At 38.7% G+C, this 19,984-nt stretch overlaps 1 protein-coding gene across 2 annotated transcripts in view; it reads right to left on the reverse strand.

Annotated features, from left to right (window-relative positions):
- Window positions 1–19,984, reverse strand: part of atp11b (ATPase phospholipid transporting 11B) — a 50,607-nt gene that overhangs the window by 20,837 nt on the left and 9,786 nt on the right. For both annotated transcript variants that reach the window (XM_085387657.1, XM_085387658.1), the window contains exons 3-22: window positions 18,162–18,251; window positions 16,314–16,394; window positions 15,869–15,976; window positions 13,780–13,908; window positions 11,622–11,725; window positions 10,180–10,227; window positions 9,918–9,982; window positions 9,704–9,785; window positions 9,473–9,623; window positions 8,248–8,445; window positions 7,792–7,950; window positions 7,466–7,653; window positions 5,893–5,961; window positions 5,619–5,692; window positions 5,271–5,374; window positions 4,264–4,445; window positions 1,240–1,443; window positions 956–1,109; window positions 698–800; window positions 456–601 (exon numbers count right to left, since the gene is read on the reverse strand). In XM_085387657.1, the coding sequence (XP_085243783.1) occupies window positions 456–601; window positions 698–800; window positions 956–1,109; window positions 1,240–1,443; window positions 4,264–4,445; window positions 5,271–5,374; window positions 5,619–5,692; window positions 5,893–5,961; window positions 7,466–7,653; window positions 7,792–7,950; window positions 8,248–8,445; window positions 9,473–9,623; window positions 9,704–9,785; window positions 9,918–9,982; window positions 10,180–10,227; window positions 11,622–11,725; window positions 13,780–13,908; window positions 15,869–15,976; window positions 16,314–16,394; window positions 18,162–18,251 (2,439 nt within the window). The remainder of the gene's footprint in view (window positions 1–455; window positions 602–697; window positions 801–955; window positions 1,110–1,239; window positions 1,444–4,263; window positions 4,446–5,270; window positions 5,375–5,618; window positions 5,693–5,892; window positions 5,962–7,465; window positions 7,654–7,791; window positions 7,951–8,247; window positions 8,446–9,472; window positions 9,624–9,703; window positions 9,786–9,917; window positions 9,983–10,179; window positions 10,228–11,621; window positions 11,726–13,779; window positions 13,909–15,868; window positions 15,977–16,313; window positions 16,395–18,161; window positions 18,252–19,984) is intronic.

The raw sequence follows: 19,984 nt of genomic DNA on the forward strand, positions 1-19,984 counted from the left end.
GTGATTTGTTATTTGAAAATGTAAAAACAGGCCCTGTGCAAACTTGTTTCAGATAGGAAAATAACCAGAATACACCCATTTGGCAACCAATTAGGCAGAGTCTTCTTTTGCAAAGAGATGCATCACAGACCAGCTGCACTCAGACTGAGACTGAATTTGTGAGCATTTATAAATTACACAGCAATATTTTGCAAACCTTCACCAATCTGAAAATGATTGCAGAGCACCACTGTTTGGAGCTGGGTTGACTCCCACCAGGCAACCTGTGCAATTCCTTTTTGACTTAAAGGAGTTACTGCAAATACATGCAATTTTTTGCTAAATTAAAAAAAACAAAAACAAAACAAATAAAAACACACCGATTTCTCTTAGTCACAGGGAATGTGTCTTGTATTTTCATTCTAGTGGGACTGAACGATTACAGCGGAAGTAGAAAGTCTCTTTCTAGATCTTACCTTGTAGAAAAAGTACTGTACAAGAGTAGCTATTCGAATGTAGTAGAAGTGCCCGTGGACCAGCAGGAGTTTGGCCAGGAACTTGAACCTGGCAATTGCATAGTCGCTGTTTCTCACAGCCTGACGACCCTCCTTCCCCATGATACCTGGAGACACAGACATACTGGAGATCACACTGCAGAACACTAATACCATGTCATGTGAGACAATACAGTCTGTATCTACGTGAGCTAAGTGTTTACCTATGCCCACATGGGCTTCCTGTATCATACTGACATCATTGGCTCCATCCCCAATAGCTAAGGTGATGGGTTTTTCTGGAGATGTCTTTAAAAGACGCACAACCTAGACATAACAAAGTAACAATGGCATCACAGGTGAGCTTCAGAAAATTTGCAGAGACAAAAAACAAACAAACATAAAAAACCCCCCAAAAAAACAACAACAAAGGAACCCCATCCACCCACAAACAATTAAAAATGCTTACAAGACAACAATACCTTAGCTTTCTGCAGTGGGGCCATGCGGCAGCACAGCACAGCTGAACAGTTTTTACACACTTCCATAAAGAGCTTCTCGTGTTCCCTCAATGCTAAAGACAGACTAGCTCCATCTACAACCAATCCATGCTGTATGACATGGTCCTCCCTTAACCTGCGAACAGACAGAGAAAAAGTTAAAAAAAAGAACACAATATGAGGTCAGGGGGATATATATACACACAAAATTAAACAACATGTATGCTGTCAGATAACATCATTACTTTCAGCAGAATCACACCTACCTCCTGGACAGTATGCGGAGCTGCTCAGCACACTCGTTATCAGAGTGCTGCTGCAGGAGCTCCAGGATGTTCATGGTTCTGTGGAAGTGGCCACAGGACAGGCTTACACTGACTGCCGTCTCATGTTTGTCCCCTGTCAGCACCCATACTTTGATTCCTGCGAGTCGCAAAGCCTCAATGGTCTCCTGGACCTTGTCCTGAAGTCTAGGGATACAAGAAAGAGAGAAAATAAACACTTTGGTCTCCAAGGTAACGCAGACAAAGTGTGGGTAACTTGATGGAACTGATCAAACTAAGCTTCATAATTTAACACATCTACTGAAGGGTTAGCAAGAACTGGTGAGCAGAGGGTGACTGACTACTTTGTGTTTTTCGCTGCAGTTATTTTTCAAAAGATTCAAAGACAGTTGATCTGATCTAATATTTTTATGCCAATCGGCATTACATTTTTCATGTTACACAGATGTTGGAGGGAACCCTTCATCTCATCTTCCATACCAGAGGAGATTCTTTGACCGTGAACATCCGTGCCCCGGGAGGATCTCATTTCAGATACAGAAGCAGAGCAGTGGGAAAAAGGGAGAGCGAGCAAAAAGATAAACAAAGTGGGAGACGCAAGAGGCTTATGTGAGGAGCAGATGGCGAGCGGCTGCAAACACACATCAACATTCATTTCCAGAGAGGCTCGGTGAGGTGACGTCTTCTTCTCCCTGCTGACTATTTATTGTCTGTTAAAAATCTTCCCACTGTGTTTATCTGTCTGTTTTGCCTGTGTGTTTCTTCAGTTTTGAATTTTTTTCTCTTTTTTGGGGGGGGTGGAAGCCCATGACAAAAAAAGCCTAAGACAGCAACAACAAAACACAAGCAGATTTGATCCACTGTGGATGATGTCCATTTCTCAAAACTTACTTTTTTTTTTTGGGAATGTGTGAATTACAGAAATAAGATTCCGAGTTTTGTTGTCAGCAGTTGGGCGTACAGTGGTCCCTCGCTATAATGCGGTTCACCTTTCGTGGCCTCGGAGTTTCGCAGATTTTTTTGTGTGCAATTTTCCATGTTTTTTTTTTTTTTTTTTTTTTTTAAACAGCGCATTGTGTTCTGCGTCCTGATTGGCTGTACACCATTGTCGATCAATCTCGTGCCGTGTCTCTGTACAGTACAGAATGCGTTCAGCTTGTCAAATTTACATAAATCTTTGATCGCTAGCAGTGTGACTCTGAAGCGCTGTACTGTATGTTTGTAAGCTTTCTCCCCAACCAACACAACAATGTCGACGAAAAGCTTTGCACCGTCAAAGGCAACTGCGGGTGCCTTTGGTTTCATTCTATAATACTGGTCATTTTCTTTTACAAAGGTTTGAGCTTTAAGAGTGTTTAAACAAGAGAGAAAAGTGTGAAAACGTCCATGCCAGTCTTTGAAAAGTGTATAAAGTGTGTAGTGAGGGGTTTTACAGCCTTAAAACATCTAAAATAATTGTAAAAAATAAAGTTGGCTACTTCGCAGATTTGACGTATCGCGTGTTATTTTTGGAATGTAACTCCTGAGATAAACGAGGGACCACTGTACTGCACAAACTGTTGACATTTCAAATCCATTGAGAACTCAAGAAGGCTCACAAATAGTGATAAACATGACAAATGAATCTCTGACCAAGTGATTCTAGTGATTCTTGCAAAAATGTCTAAAGTGCCGGTAAAGCTACCAATAGGACTTAACCATTACACCTTGAGACCAAATTAGGTGAATACCTGTCTGTGTAAGGTCTCATCCTAGTCATGGTAGTCTTAAGAGCTTGAATAAAAGATTTTTTAAAAAGAAGGCAAGTGTACTTCTTTCAATTTGAGAAGACACTTCATCTCTCAAAGGAGCTTCAGTTCTAAAACCAAAAGGTGGTGTGTGCAATGTATTTAATCCCCGGAGGGGGTTGTCCCATTTTGAGGTTGCGAGTTATCACATGAGCCAAGGTGTGAAAAAAATGGCATGGGTCAACTCACACCTCAGCTCATTACGGGGCAAGGTCTCACAGTTTTTATGCTCACCGCGTTGCTTGTTGTGTGGGAGATGGTTTTCACAACTTCGCCTCCTTATTAGAGCGCATGACGCGATATTGTCTGAGTGGTGAAACCTGACGTTTATGAGAATACTGCAGCGGCTTCCTGCCACGACGGAGGGTATATTGGCACCTTTAGAGTGGTTTCACCCTTAACGTAACCCAACTACACTTTAAATAACCAGGACCCCTGGATGAGAGGTGAAACATCTTCACAAACTTAAGTGTCTTCAACCACGATAAATTACAGATGGATGGGTGACAGATGTTTTGCCATGGCATAAGCCTACTGGTCCTTCAAGTTCTTGATTTTATCTAATAGCTGCTCAGGTATCCAGATCTCGATCACCAAAGTGGATGGACAAATTGTCAACTGAAATTGGCCAGCATAAAGAAAAAAAATCCAGAAGCCTGTGTGGCACATAAATCATCTACTCCTGTACAATGGCATCCTGTTTTTAAAGTTGACCATCTTCAAATAGTACAGTGGTCAGTTGTTTAAATTGATCTAATTTGATGCCCATAATCATGTAGCATTGAGCAACACTTACAATTAACATTATCTTAACCCCACATTCCTAAAAATTGACTCAGATTACACACAAGTGTTTGGAAAAGCAAACCACAGTACTTCAGTGTACTGATTGTACTGACCAAATTAAACAATTTCTTCTTGATTTAAAAGAATTGATGCTTTAATTTATAGCAAACATTGTATTAAAAAAAAAAAAAGACCTGAGTCTACCTAGTTCACTTGACTCTACTTAAGCCTAGATTGTAGATTATTACTTTGTGTTCAATGCACACATCAAAAGCCTGCTTTGTGTATTATTAGTTTAGCGAGACTGTGTTTGTCCTTAATACTGTTTTAGGTGTGGATACTCAATGCAAAATCCTTTCTGTATTGATTAGCACGGGTTATGAATGTGATGAGAATGTCAAGATATTTTATTTTATGTTTTGAGTCTCCATACTTGTCCTCCACTCCTGTTGCTCCCAGGAGCTGCAAGTCTTTTTCAATGTAGCTGAAGGCTTCCTGCAGTCTCTCCTCCCTCTGCTGCAGCGCGGTGCGGGCACTGTTTAGTTTCTTGTCCACATCGATGTACTCCTCCGGACTGAAGTGGCGGCATGCTACAACCAGGGTTCGCAAACCTTTCTATAATTAAATTAGGAGAATGGAGTTTAGAAAAATGATTCAAAACAGGGAAGAAAAAGAAGAAATATCAAAAGAAAGGTTGATAAAATGATGAAGGATAAAATGAGACACCACGTTTGGGTAGATGGTAAGGTCAAATGTCGGCAAGGTTGGGAAAAAAATCATAAGAGAATGATGGGAAGAAATGAATCCAGGAAACAAAGAAGCAAAGAGAAAGAAAGACGAGAAAAACAAATTATTAAAGCTTGACTCTAAATCACAGAGCGAGCCTAAGGGGTAGATGACCACAAATCAACCCACCGACTCCTGGGTACTGACGTATGATGGCATGATGTGAGGGCAGTGCGTGTGTGTGTGTGTGTCTGTTGTGGCGAGGAATTTACAATGTAATGGGAACAGAGAGCCAAAAGTAATCACTGTAACACTGAAAAATGTCAGGCCTACACATACAGACACAAATCTGAGGACATAAATCAAAATATATATATTTAAAGGTTTCTTTTGAAGACAGATGTATCAACTTCATCCAATTTGTCTCAGACATCTGACCACAGGGATATCGGGAAGTTTCATATTGATAATCATATTACCTCTAGACAGGTAAGTAATTTGTATCCTATTAAATAATACATGTGCAGCTGATGTGTGTGACTTCAATGGTTAAAAAAAAAAAAAATGTGTTTCTGCAACAGATGAAAAATCCCCCCCAAAAATATTGGGCTTAAGGGGTGATGAATCTGTATCATGATTGTGAAAATATAAGCATCTGGTTAATATTTAGAGAGGAAAACAAACAAACAAATAAATAAATAACAAAAATCTTACCATGGCAAACTCATCAACGTGCAGCCTTGTCTTTTCGATCTCACCACTAGTCGCGAAAGGCAAAATGGCAGACTCCGCCCCCTTGGTGAACAGCACTTTGCCTCCTTGAAAAGCAACACAGCAAGAACATATACGCTAAATATGCATTAAAATGTCAATTTTCAATAAAAATATAAAATAAAATACAAAAAAACTTACTATATTATACTTGTAAACATAAGCGTTCCATTTTTCGCTTATTTTAGAATATTATCAACTCCTCAATGTTTCTGTTTTTATTGTTAATGGTTAATTTCATTTTTTTCACTTGCAACAAACGTACAGCTCAGCTGAAGAACGTGGTATTACCTGAGGGAGTTTGCAGTATGACACTCATCCTCCTGCGGTTAGGATCAAACTCGAGTACATGGAGCAGTTTATACCTGAGTGTCCAAACAAAGACCCGTCAGACATTGATTAGTTACTCGTTTTGAACAGGGGCGATTTATTTTTTGGCTGCAGGTTTTTTATTATTTTACTTTAAAAACTATGAGAGCATGGAATATCTCCTGAGTGAGATTAAGAAAAACAACAATCCACTGTAATCTTATTTGTGATTTTAAAAATGCACAAGGTGACATACTTTTCTAACTTGCCAAAAGTTTTGATTTCCATGGTATCTCCGTTGCTGCAAGAGAAGGCCACTCCAATCCTGAGAGAGAAAAAATATAAAATAAAACAAACCCCAGCACTTATATTAACATCTTACAACAACTACCTATAACTGCAAGCTGTAGCATTTTTCTCAGGACACCGAATCAATACATAATTCATTCAGTTATCCATCCATTCTCTCTGTACTTTGAATAAATGGAATTTAAGTCTAAATGACTGCTTTCTGTCTTTATTTGAAATTTACACAGCATTAGAAACTTTTTAAAAGCTGTTTTGCAGCAGAAAAAACAAAACACTCTAAGCACTGAACTCTACTGTCTGGACTTCCAGTTTCATAGGGTGATCCTGCAAAACAGGATCCTGAATCAATGGGTTGATTTACTTTAAGGTACAAATTATAATTTACAATGGATGACGACACAGACAGCACAGACAGGCAGTCATTCCGGTTATGCTTCCTTTAAGCCCACTTGGAAGTCTGCCAGACTTTGCAATTGGATCAAATTGATGCACTGCAGTTCTCTTTGGACGAACTCGCATAGCTCTCATAAAAATGGGCAGAAACACACACATCCAAACAGAGCCTTATGCTAAACGTCCAACGATGAACTTAACGTCAGTCTGACCCAAGTAGACCTTAAAACACTCGTGGACAAGCAAACCATAGCTTGGTCCTAAACAGCTACATGCAGAAATGATCAATTTATCAAGGTTTTCTTGTAGATCTAGAGGTGGTGTTTTGATTCCAGTTTCTTTAGCTGCCTAATGTTTAAGCAGCAAAGCAGAATGTGCTCACAATACTGCGTTTGCCCTTTCAGGACATATTCCCACAGTGGTCAGCTTGGGTTTTTGAATCGCTTCCTGGATATTGAATTGCTGCCCATATAGTATTATTGCAACACTGAAAGGAACAAGTGGTCAGCAGCCCAACCTCAGTGTCCCCCCCCCACCAAATTTCCCTTTGCAGCTAACACAATCAGTACAGTATGAATCATGTCAAAGCAAGGATTCTTATACACTTTCATTTATATAGCATATTTCCAGTTCTCAGCACTTTAGACTGCACCTATTCTACATCACATCCACAGCAAATTTAGGATATCACCAATTAACCTAACATGCATGTCACTGGTATCTGGAGGAAAGTGACACTGCCACAGGGAAAACGTGTTTACTCCACACGAAAGGACCCCAGCTGGGGTTTGAACAAACCTTGCTGTGAGTTGCCAGTGCCAATCACTGACCCATCTAGAAAGGCACAGACAAAACCAAACTCATCTTTAAAGTTTAAAGAAGACTAAGATTTGAGGAATCCTTAAATTAATAAAGACCTTTAAGACGTTTTGTTGTGGCATTACTGGGATGCAGACTACAATTTACACATTTCCTGTGTCGCAACCTCTGCAGTCCGGTGCAACCACCAGCTCTTAATGTCTAACATCACAACGCACAGCAACAACTTCGTCAGTCTGTTTTTTGTGCATAAATTTTAACCTGTGAACCTAAAACTTGCAGAAGAGGAAGCTCAAGTGTCACCTTACCTTTTTGTTGCCTCTACTAAAGCTTTCTCATCCGGTGAAGAGGCGTAGTACTCCATGGGACTGGAAGAGACCCCGTTGGCATGGGAGAATGGGTCTCCTCCCACAGCCAGGCAGTCTGACTGGTCGTAGCTGATCTGAACTGTGTGACAAAGTGACACTGCCTTGAGAAATAACAATTCGTCACCCATCTGGAAGGAAAGATGAGACATAAATTTTTATTTTCTCTCTCTCTCTTTTCTTGATGGATACAAACACAGCATGTTATTTAAAAAAAAAAAAAAACAGAAAAAGAAAAGAACCAAGCCTGCAATATATATATGCAATACCAGGGGAGGCATAGAACCATCTGGCGAGTCGTCTGTCATTCCCTCTGGTAAAAGTTTGCCATTAACTTCCCGGTACTTGGTTCCATTAATCGAACACTCGCGGAACTGCATTTCATTTTCTGTTAGTGTGCCCGTCTTATCAGTAAACACATATTCCACCTGAAAAACAGAAACACACAGATGCTCACAGAAGTACACTAACCATTAAAGTCGGCATAGTTGTATGCTGTATACTGAATATGTACATAAACGTAATTCACCGATTCAAACCGGTTCATATTTCTAAATTACTAAAAATTCATGATATTTCATATAAATGTAAAATATTTTACAGTATATGCTATTTTTATATACAACACTAAAACTCCGATGATACAGCAGGACATCCATGCATATCCATGTTCAGGGTGTGCTTTGTAATATGCATACATAGGCATCTTCATTCCTCTTTCATACCTGTCCCAACTCTTCATTGAGGTCAGAGGTATTGACTTGAGCTTTCTGGTCACTTTCCTCATGGTAAAGGTCCAAATCCCAGCCAATGAAAAAAGAGCCAAGGAACTTTTGCATCTCCACAGTAACATAGAGCGAGATAGGGATGATGAAGTTATAGAGCACCAGAAAAGCCAAAAAGTCTGAGATGAACTTTAAGATCTGAAAGAACATGACAGATTCTTTTTTATTTAAAGAGAGGACAAGAGAGCAGTACAATGAAAAGTATAAAGTAAATTTATATACATGCAAGTCGTTTGCACTGCTGCAAGAAAGAGAAATTATATAAACTGTATGAGAGAAGCATTACAAAAAAATGCAGGAGAATATTAAGACTGTCTTTCAATAAATTCGCTTACATATATCTCAGCCATATACAGAATAATGAAACCAAAGTAGGCGAGGTAATTCACTGACATTAAGGGACTGATTATTTAACTGACAGGAAAGGATAAGGAGCACAGACTGAACATATGAGCAGCTATTAAAAGCCATGTTTGCACTGTATAAGCCTTTATGTGAGCCTGACTAACATGCTAATTAAAATAAAGAAATTATAATTAATGACTTAGATATACGTTTGTCTGCATTATAGACACAAGAAGGACTCTCAGAAATGTGTGATTTAATATTACAAATATAAGTTTAGCTATCCTTGGACCGGGATATTAGAAAGAGTTCAGACTTTACAAGAGCTTTATTATTTCCTAGGTTTTTTTCCTGGGTGTCCAGGAAGCAGGACGGCTTGTGCACAACTATGATTTTTTTTTTTTTTTTTTTAATCTCTTGCTGTCTCAATACATAAGGGCTATTGTTCCCCGTGACTGATTACTGCTGGCAGGTTGGCTGATAGGCTGGCAGGCTGGCCCAGTGACAGGCATTTCCTTTCTAGTGTCTTGTCACAAAATCTAGAAACACTAACACAAGTAGTTTTGTAGACGTACTGTGCATGTCAATTCAAAGAATCTTTACCATTAATTAACTTACATCTACATTACATTATAGGCCCCTTTTTACAGGGATCAGAAAGTGAAGGACAGCGCAGGGTGCAAATGTAAACAGAGAGAAGAAGTGGAATGTCAACTAAAATCTCAACTCATCTAATCTCTGGAGCCGATAGCCTGCAGTCTTCACAAAAACAGATCAATAAGAATGCATTCCTCTGGTCGTGAAAACAAAGCAGACTAACCGGACTGCTGTTTCTCTCCGCTTCTGTCTTTTGGTTGTAGAAAGGTTCGTCCCATTTGATCTCAGCCTGCCAGGCGTACTTTAGGATGGTGCTGAGAATGGCCTCGGACAGCAAGATGATCAGGTAGATGATGAGGAAGGTATTCATGGACCTGACATCGTGAACATTGGGAAATATTAAGTTGGAGACTTCATTAAGCACATCTTAAAAAGCAATAATAAAATAGCTTACTTCTCTACGGCAGAGCGTTTCTGGGACTTGCATTTATAGTTGAGTGCCATCTTGGACTCCATGCCTGTATAAACAGCCACTCCTGCAACAGCACAAAAAGGTAAATCATACTTCCAAATGTAGCGAAAAATGTGAATTCTTAATCGGCCTCATTCTTACGTGAAGTTTGTGCTTTGCTGAACCATTTATTTTTGTTCCTTTTATTTTGACTCACCAAAGATTTCTTTAGTATTTTTCAACCTGGCCCCTCGCAGCAGCAAATTCTCTGGACCCAGCGGTCTGACAAATACAAACAAGAGAAAAATACATCTGTATCTGTATCCAATGACATTATGCATCTTACAATGAATGCACAGTCTCCATATTTAAGTAACAATTTTCATTTATTTTTTTATGTTCACTCTCTTTTAATGGTGCTGTATCCTTAGCTCTTGTGCTTATAGCTGGTACTATAATAGACAGAAAACTCATCTCACCTAACTATCTCCTCCCCATGCTGAGTCACCGTCATACGACCAACAAATCTGGGAAAAAGAAGAAAGAAAGAAAAAACAGAGTTAAGTGGATTGATAAACCAAACAGGATACTCTGTTCGCATGCACAAAGTAAAAGGAAAAATTCAGGAAAGGACAGAAAACCTGAGACTTACATGCACTGTGATGACCAAATTACTTTAAAGCCTATGTTTATATTTTTATTCATCCACCATTCTCTGACATATTTAAGTAATTGGATTAATGCCTCTGCAGCTTAAGGAAGCTTTGTGACTCATAGAGCACTTAGAAGAAATGACAAATAGAAATGCCAGAGAAAGCTGACATTCAGAGATTAAATTTTGGTCAGACTATATCGACCCAATGTGTGACAGATGCAATTTTAATAATATATAATAACAATAAAAATAATAAAGAAACAAATGCATTTTCCCAAAAAGACAACAAAAAAGCTCTCTTTTTTATTGTTATGCATTTTGTGATAATGAGCAGCAAATGTAATGGACCTCTAATACTGCATCTATATATTCTACATTCAAGATGGCACAAAAAAAAAGACAAGTTACAATAAAGATCTAAAAAACACCCTAATGGACAGTCAACATAAATCAGTGCTTTGTGAACATAAATTAGGCCTATGGAGAGTTACATAATGAAGCCATTTGTCCAAGCATGACAAAACATTTTACATCTTATGACTGATAAATACTGATTAGTCTGAATGTCTATTGTAATCTTCATCCTACATTTAAAGTTCAGCTGTGGTCTTGTGACAATAATTTCCTGGCTAGATTTTGTTTTTGGTTTTTTTTCATCCACCAACCTCAAGTTGAACATTAACTCGCAGGCAATTCTTGAGCTACTTTATCAAATAGGATCCCACATTGAAAAGGTATTCAGACACAATGTGCATTCCTCTCTAATAGTTAAAAAAAAAAAAAAAAAAAAAAAGGGTAACAGTTCAGATTTTAGTTTCTCAAACAGACAGGAAAGGTTGCTATCATAGTGGAATTTTTAAGACTGTATACTCAATCAGGTTTCTCCACCCAAACACAACCCAAGCTGGTGCATCTGCCCTCATACCTCTGGATTTTTGCCAATTCTTCCTCAGATTTAAGTATCCACCTGCACTTGCAACCATTTATATTTTTTACTTTTGCACCTGCACATATGGAGAGATGCCTTGTTCATGTATTACGAGATTTTCTTCAGACGTTTGGTAAACATGTTTTTTTCTGAGCAGCTTTTTCAAATTGTTACATAACCCTCTGACTGCTTTAGTTACCCAGAAAAAGTTGCTGTTGCTTTTTTTTCTTATGTGGTTTAATGGGACTAAGTACCTTTTTTAAACATCTGTTGTCTGAATCCACACAATATACCCTTAGATTTATCTTGAAGGATCTGTACACTTAATTGACGATTACCTGTATAGGTCAGGTTCTGGTTGCTGACACTCCACCACAGCCTGCAATGCCTCCAGCTGGGAGACTGACTGGCAGACTGATGTCTCCGCCACTGAGTAATGGGTCTAGAAAAAAGACAGACACACACACACACACACACACACACACACACACACACACACACACACACACACACACACACACACACACACACAACAGGTTAATTAGTGATGGCTGGGAAGCATTGCTTCAAGTGGGACAAATGTGGTTTTCTGAATGAGCAATGGGAAAATTATAACAGAAAAAACAGTGAAAACTCACGGATAAAATGAGAGGAAAAGCAAAAATAAATAAATAAATAAATAAATAAATAAAAAAAAATTACTCACTGCAGTGACTCAGATCACAGACGATTTATAAAATTGGTTTCACATTTTCCTGACTAGGTTATTAGCCATGCATTCATGTCAGCACGTTTGCAACAACTGAAATTCAATATTGTTTTTTATGTAAATAATACTTTAAATGACCCAAACAGAAATATACAGTGAAATATATAAGTGTCACTTCAACAAAGCAAAAATCTAGTATTTGCTTGAGCTGCGATAAAGAAAAGAAGGTGAAAATAGCTTCTGAAAACTCACAGTGACAAAGCTAAAGAGATTTAAACACCTCCAAGTAGGGCTGGGCCATATTATACCGTTCACGGTAATACCGGTATAATGTTAGGCAACGATAGGAAAATGAAATATCGCGATAGAATGGGAGTAAAACGCGCATGCGCAGTGCCTTTGTTTTCATACGCACATGGCCGATTGTTGAGTGAAACAAATGAACCAGAATTGGTTTGTAAAAATGGTGCAACTTCCGTGATGTGGAACTGGTTTGGCGTTTGTCCGTCAGATACACGACAAAGCACATTTTTTTGCAGAACATGCAAGCGGCCGTCGTTATTGTCGTATTTGTCGGACTAAGATGCTCTTAAATCTGGGAGTAATCTGGGTCCTAAACTCCGTACCTTCAGGTCAAACGAACACTGCAGCATCACTGAGAGTTTAAAAACTGTCTAAATTCTTTCATCTTTAATAAAACGATCAGCATTGCTGCTTAACCAGGTGAAACTATGAAGTTTAACTTCCAGGCATCCATGAAAACAAAATTTATTACATTTAACGGAGTTAGAAGTTAGCAGGAAGCTAGCGGAAGTTAGCTCGCTAGTTTCGCTAGTTACCCAAGCATGATATAGCATGTTCTGACTGAGAGATTTCTGAATAAATTCAAACGTACAGCTCTGCTATCACTTCCAACATAAATGAAGACGGGAAACTAAACAGCAGTGACGTTTGTAGGGTTACTGAAGTTGGGCTAGCTGCTATATAATGATGTGCTACGTGATCGCTAGCGACACAGCTATGTTAGCATGACATAAACAGTGAAGCTGGAGGACGAACACTAACACTTTTCCACTTATAAAAGTTAACGTGCCTGATAGTTAGAGACAAATGCAATCGCATGGCAGGATGCTGTAAACGGACCAAACTTCAGTCAGGAGAACAACTGAGATAATCCATAACAACTGAGATAATCCATCCACAATACGAGGTTAGTCATTAATATACTGCAACAACATGGGAATAGAGCAGCTGCCAGAGAATTCAACATTAATGAATCAATGGTACAGAAGTGGAGGAAGCAAGAAGAATGAGTTTAATAAAGTTTGATTTATCTGACTGCCTTGTTTCGCTTAATGTGCCTTATAATCCCGTGCACCTTATGGTCCGAAAAATACGTACTGCACACTGCAGTTTAATGTTGCAAAGCACCTCTTTTTAACTTCAGTGGATATTATACATGGTTATGCTCAGGATATGTCAGCCCATTTCTACTGGAAATGCCTTTTGGTTAAACTTTCAGCAAGGAATTTGTATTCGCACTGTTAAATTTTTATATAGCTTTAATGTACATAAAAACCAGCTTCTTGTTTAAGTGAAAATAAAAGGAAGGTTGTCTTTTTGCACTAGTAATGTTGTGGAGTTGTATTTTGTCTTGCATCAATTATATCGTCAGTTATATCGTTATCGCAAATTTTCAAATATATATCGTGATAAATATTTTTGGCCATATCGCCCTGCTCTACCTCCAAGTATGTTTAACAGCACCACTCATATTATTGTCAGACCTTGAGATTGGTCTCTCCGTCAAGACTGGCTGTGGTGATGTGACAGGTGCCATCTGGACGATCTGATGACAGTAACACCAGGTCTGCTGGGAACGTTTCATCTTTAGCCACACGGACGATGTCTCCCACCTAGATGGATAGACAGAAGCAGGCACAGGGTAAAGTCTGTTCAGTTTTTCACTATATTTCAGTTGGATTGTCAAATAATTGTATTCACACATTTACGGTGATGTTTAATTGAGTTAAAATACGTTTAGCATCACTTAGGCAATATTATCACACGTTTTCAGACAGATAGTTTTTCTCCTAAGTACACACACACACAAAGAAATATTTTAGAAATCTAAAAATGTTTAAAACTAAATAGCTAAATGACTTTGTTAAGAAATATATATTGTAGGCAAGTTAAAAATGATTGGGGTGCAACTATTATCAAAATCTGTGCTCTTTAGCGTACATGAAAACACCCACAGTTGGACCCTTTGGAGGACGTTGGCTCACTCTGCTTCTAAACAAGCTCCAGAGCCGTTTTTGTATTGTGACAATGTGTTCTGATGTCAATGTGACCCAGGTACTAGGCGCACGCTGCAAGATCTACACGCCGTCCTGTAGTCAGGTGTGCTTTGAGGATGTGGTAGAGTACCACATAAAGACGTAAAGAATACAGTTTTGCCTGAACATTTGCCTAGGTAAATGGAAATGTTAGAGGTACATTCTCCACGTTATTTACTACTCCAGAGCCTGGCCAAGAAGTGTACTGAGCGTTCTCACTGGTTAGTGAAGTGTTGTGAAGCATTTTAGTTCGCTGGGAGTGTTTCAAATGTTTTGTGTGGGAACAGAAATCAAACAAAAACTCTGTATTGTTCACACTCTAGACAATATGTTTAATTGTTATATTACAGTTTGTATGTCTGTGAAGGTTCTCAGTCATCCAGGTCATCGTTGTCAAAGGAGCTTGCAAAGAAAAGCGTCTGGACTTCTTTAAGTTGCTTGAAGATGTTTCACCTCTCATCCGAGAAGCTTCTTCAGTTCTAAGGTCAAATGGTGGAGAGTCCCAGATATAAACCTAGTGGGAGTGACCCCCCACAGAGGGACAAAAGGACCTCTGAAACTGGGCGTGGGTCCCAATCACCCACGCCCAGTTTCACACCTTGGCTCAGGCGAGTAGAGGATCATCAGGGGGTCCTTTTGTCCCTCTGTAGGGGGTCACTCCCACTAGGTTTATATCTGGGACTCTCCACCATTTGACCTTAGAACTGAAGAAGCTTCTCGGATGAGAGGTGAAACGTCTTCAAGAAACTTAAAGAAGTCCAGACACTTTTCTTTGCAAGCTCCTTTGATTACAGTTTGTAATTTTTAGCTTTTTGTCTTTTCAGAGTAATACAACACTACATATGTTACTTATTTAATAGAAGCTATGCAGTTAGATGTTGTTTGTGAGTAGCAGGTTAGAAGTAGATGTAGTTCTCCATAGACTGAGGACAATTAACTCTGAAAGGTCACCAAACACAAAGCAACTAGTCATCCTTTGTATTAGATTAAACAATTTCACTCCTGTTGGCACTTAGTTTCCTGTGAGGAAAAAACCCCTCAAGTGATTCATTTATTCTTTTACTAAAGTACACATTTAGTGATGTCTTTAGTGATGACCCCAGACATGCAACCCACAGTGTTTCCATAGTGTCAGATAAGATCAGGAAAAACCTATAATCATCACACAACCACCATTACCAGACAAGCCGAGGTATAAAATGACACAGTGTTTGAAGGGCAAATGCTGCAGCTAGTTATACAAATACAATTATACATAGAACAGAATCATATCACCGTTTCAGGGTTTATTTGAACAGGTCTCTGAGTGTTTGCATACTGTACCATGGGAAATTAGGTGTTAGAGTGAATTTATAAGCTTTAGATGGGAACAAATTTAAAGAAATGACACTTTAACATCCAAGCTAAAGTTAGTTACGAGTCGTTAGGAGTTGCAAAAAGCTTTTTTTGATACCATAATTTTCTTGGACCAAAGAAATTCTTTCTAAACTGGAATAACTGGCGTGATTAAGGTCCTTTACAACTTTGATGATCTTACCCTGATATTCTTGGATCTCGTCTGCACCAGACTTCCACTGCGAACCACAAACACTGGAGCCCCATTCACCTCATTGTCAGCCTTGTGTCTCAGCCAATCCTCATAGCCCTGTGAAACACAACCAGTTACAAACTGCAGATGGCAGGTGGTTAAAATAATCTTATTTACCCACTATGGTTGTGTGTGTGGCATGTGTGGCACTACTAGAAACTGATCAACAGAAGTGGCCAAATTTAGCAAGTTATTCTAAACAAACGTGTTTAATGTCAGAAACAGGAATGCTTCAAATGTTCTCAATCAATACTTTATAATTTCAAATGTGCTCTGTACAACAACAAAAGCTTTGAGCTTTGCCTACAAATAGACAATAATCATTGATGACGCATGCATGTTTGTTCCACATTTTCATGAGGAAGAGGAAGCCGCTATGTGGTTATGTTCTCACCTGTTTTATGGCAGTTACTGTGATCACAAAGAACAGAGGCAGGCCGCTGGTTACTGGGGAAGTTGGCGTATCTATCATTAACTTCAAAGAAAAATACAAAACAGAGTTTAGAGATGATGCCAAACTAAAAAAGGGACTGTAAAAGTGGTAGTGGTTTTTGCAACAACGAGCAACTTGAAAAATACGACAGAAGTAGTGGCCAATGTGCATAAACAGGAAACCCGTATAACTTCCCTTAAAGGTCAACGATCAGATAAGAACAAGTCTCACATACACTTTTGAATTACTGTCTTTGTAAGCAGGGTCACTGGGATATTATATTTCCTCACCCCATATCCTGGTCTTAATAATCACAACGAAATGCTGAGCAAAGTGTGTGAAACTGAAGACCAAGCTAAAATGATTTAGTGCCATTGAGCAGTGCTTTTATTAGTGGATATTAGTTTTGGATTGGGGGGTGTTTCATAAGCAGGTTTCTGGCAACTCTTTCACACTGTTGCACTAGGGCTGCTCGATTATGGCAAAAATGATAATCACGATTATTTTCACTGAAATTGAGATCTCAATTATTTGATGATATTTATTTAACAATAACAATGTATTGAATAATGGCTTTAAAGATTGTCAAAAAATAATATAAAATAGTGTGCAAATACTGATAACAGTGCAAATGTTTGCAATATAAGAAATAAATGAAAAATGTAAACATCTATGTTTAGTGAACTTTGCAGTGTCGCTCTGTGGTGCAGCTACGACACTGTAGCAAAGTTTACACACTATGTCTACTTGATCCACGTCTGACTCTGCGAGCCCATAATGTTTCCAACCACTGAAGTTTTTTTTACCTCTCTTTTCAACCAACGGCAGTCACTCTCCTCTCCAAATAACTTCTGCTTAGCTTTCCGAGCTTCCCTCGGGTCCTCTTAATTGTTGTGACGCGTGTTCGACATGCAGAGAGGTACGCTCGATTTGCCACATGGAGCAGCGCGAGAGTAAAGCACGAGGGAGGTGCTAATAATCGGCTCAGTCATTTTTAATGATCGTTGAAAGCCCAGATCGTAATTTAGATTAAAATTCGATTAATTGAGCAGCCCTATGTTGCACTAATCTACAGGTGGAAGTAGTCATCCAATAAATAAATAAAAAAGTAAATAATTACTCATGAATGTAAACAATGCATGTTCATAAAAAACAACTGCACTGCAAACTTTTCATGTGAGGAAAATGTGCAACATTTGTTAGGCTTCAAGCGTAACCACAAAGGCTTTAGGCAAGCAACACTGAATGTAAAGTGAAACTTTGCTTAAAAGGAAGACGCCTCAAGGAAAAGATCAAAGATATCTTAACACTTTAACAAACACTTTCTGTAAATGGCTACACTAACAGAAGAATTCACCAGTCATCTAGAAACCCATCTAAAGCAATCTTTAAATGGTCAAATTGGCCATCTTAGATGAAAAGAGGCCCCTCTCTCAGTGATTTGAGGCTAAGGTGACTTCAGCCTCACTGACATGTTGAGTGGGTGAAATAGAGTCAAGGCGATTGCTTTGGCTTCACTACACAGTGCAGAATAAATCAGAAGGCTAAAAATTTGAAAGCCAAATCCTACTTCAGCATAAAATGACTGATGCACAGTGAAGGCCTAATGCTTAGGGCTGGCTGCAAAGACACACATATTACTAAGTGAGTAAGTGTGTCGCTTTCATACAGAGGCAGACCAGTCTCTGCTCTGGTACCTAGAAGTCGATGAGTCACTCAATGCTCGGAAGCACAAGAACGAGCACAGGCATTTGTATTAAGAGGAGGAAATACGTCAAGGAGTGTTCACATGCATTTGTGTATCGTTACCTGTACAAGGAAGATAATGAGGAAGTAGAAGTTTGCTATCCTTCTGAATTGCTCAAACAGATTCTTGGGGACAAAATTCCAAACTGTATACTGAAATAAAAAAAAAAAAGAAAACATCTTTCAGGGTTTACTGGGACAGAATAATTGCTACTAAAGGTTCTTTTTTACTAAGTAAAACAGAGGAATTGAATTGCAAATACATAGATGGTGTATTGGAGGTATTCAAACTACTGTACTAGCAACTGTTTATTAGAGCAGAAAAAAAAAACACTTTTACTGTGTCGTATTTATACTGGCCATATTTAAGATCTTACATGAATACAATAATATAGTTAAATGATATTCTGATTACCCCTGTAAAATATCTTGTCTATGGCTAGAGTGTTCACTGACATTTCCAAATTGGAGCTTGAGATAAAGGAGTACAGCAGCTGTGCTGAGCTAAAGTGTTCTTCAGATAAACTGATTACTGGTTGCTCATTTGCACATTTATTTACTCAATAAATGTGCTGTTTAAGTCTTTCTCTTACTTTATTAAGATAAAATGCTACAGACAGTTAGGTCCATAAGTTTCTGAAGAATGAAAGTTTTGGTAGCTTTACCTCTGTGCACCACCACAATGGATTTTAAAATCCAACAATCAAGACTTGAATCAAGTCCCAAATTTCCATAGGCTCAGAAGTAAAGAAGCATCATTTTAAATTACAGGAATTTTTAATACTTGAATGAAAATCCTTTGCTGTCAATGACTTCTGGATCCTATGGACATCATCAATGCTGTGTTAAGATACTCTGAGCAGAGAGTATAGCCCTGTACACTTCACAATTCATCTTGCTGCTTCTATCAGCAGTCACATCATCAGTAAACACTAGCAGCCCAGTTCCACTATCACCCATACATGCCTGTGCTAGTGCCTGGGTTATTGTACTAGATTGTAGATGTGGCCCCTCCTGAAGTTCTTCTCATCTCCTGAAAGGGCTGGACTGGGACGAGCTGTCACGACGCATTGTTATTATAAATAAAACGTGATCGTGAGCAAAAACGGTGTGTGTTTGTTTGTGTGTGTCGCATACCTCACAAGCTCATTTTAGGAGTTCCATTGACAAGCTATAATATACAAGTTGAATATTTGGAGTCAACAGCCAATATAGGTCACCCCCATTTAACATAAAATAATGAAGCCTCGCCTGAAACTGGTTGTCAGTTGCTTGTCCAATAACTTTTGAGCAGCTGAAAATGGGGACCATATATTAAAATGTGATTACTAAGCAGTTAATGCAATGTTTTTGTTAAACCCTTTGAATCAAAGCTCTGCATTTCGAGCTAATCTTAATTGAAAGAAATTCTATTGCTGTGTAAAGAGGAAAAATATAAAACACATATGGACCTAACTGTATGAGTACACACGAATGGCAGAATTTACCTTATCCAAAATCAGTTTCAAATCAATGCCTGACTAAAGCAGGTGCTTTAACCCTCCCGTCAATCATTTAATCTACCAGCTAATCAATGACAGTCATGATTGCTGGAGGCAGGCCCTAGCTCCTTTTCTTTGTTATCCTTTTGTCTTGCCAGTGTTCTAGCTGACCTACCTAGCCTCTCACCAACACACAAGTTTTCTGTCTGTGCTAATCCTGTTATCAACAAATCACACTTTAAGCTTATCTCTCTCCTACCACACCAGAGATACACACTAATGTATTTAGCACTGGTCAACACTGGTGTCCGAAACCAGACTGAGTTTAGAGTTTCTCTGAATGACAATTTTTCTGTAGCCATAGTTGCTGTGACTGCAAAATGTTAGCGTTCATATCAAGAGGGT

Source organism: Rhamphochromis longiceps, linkage group LG17 (assembly GCF_057381845.1).
Source record: "Rhamphochromis longiceps isolate RC_006_pf linkage group LG17, R_longiceps_female_GT1.1, whole genome shotgun sequence".
NCBI lineage: Eukaryota > Metazoa > Chordata > Actinopteri > Cichliformes > Cichlidae > Rhamphochromis > Rhamphochromis longiceps.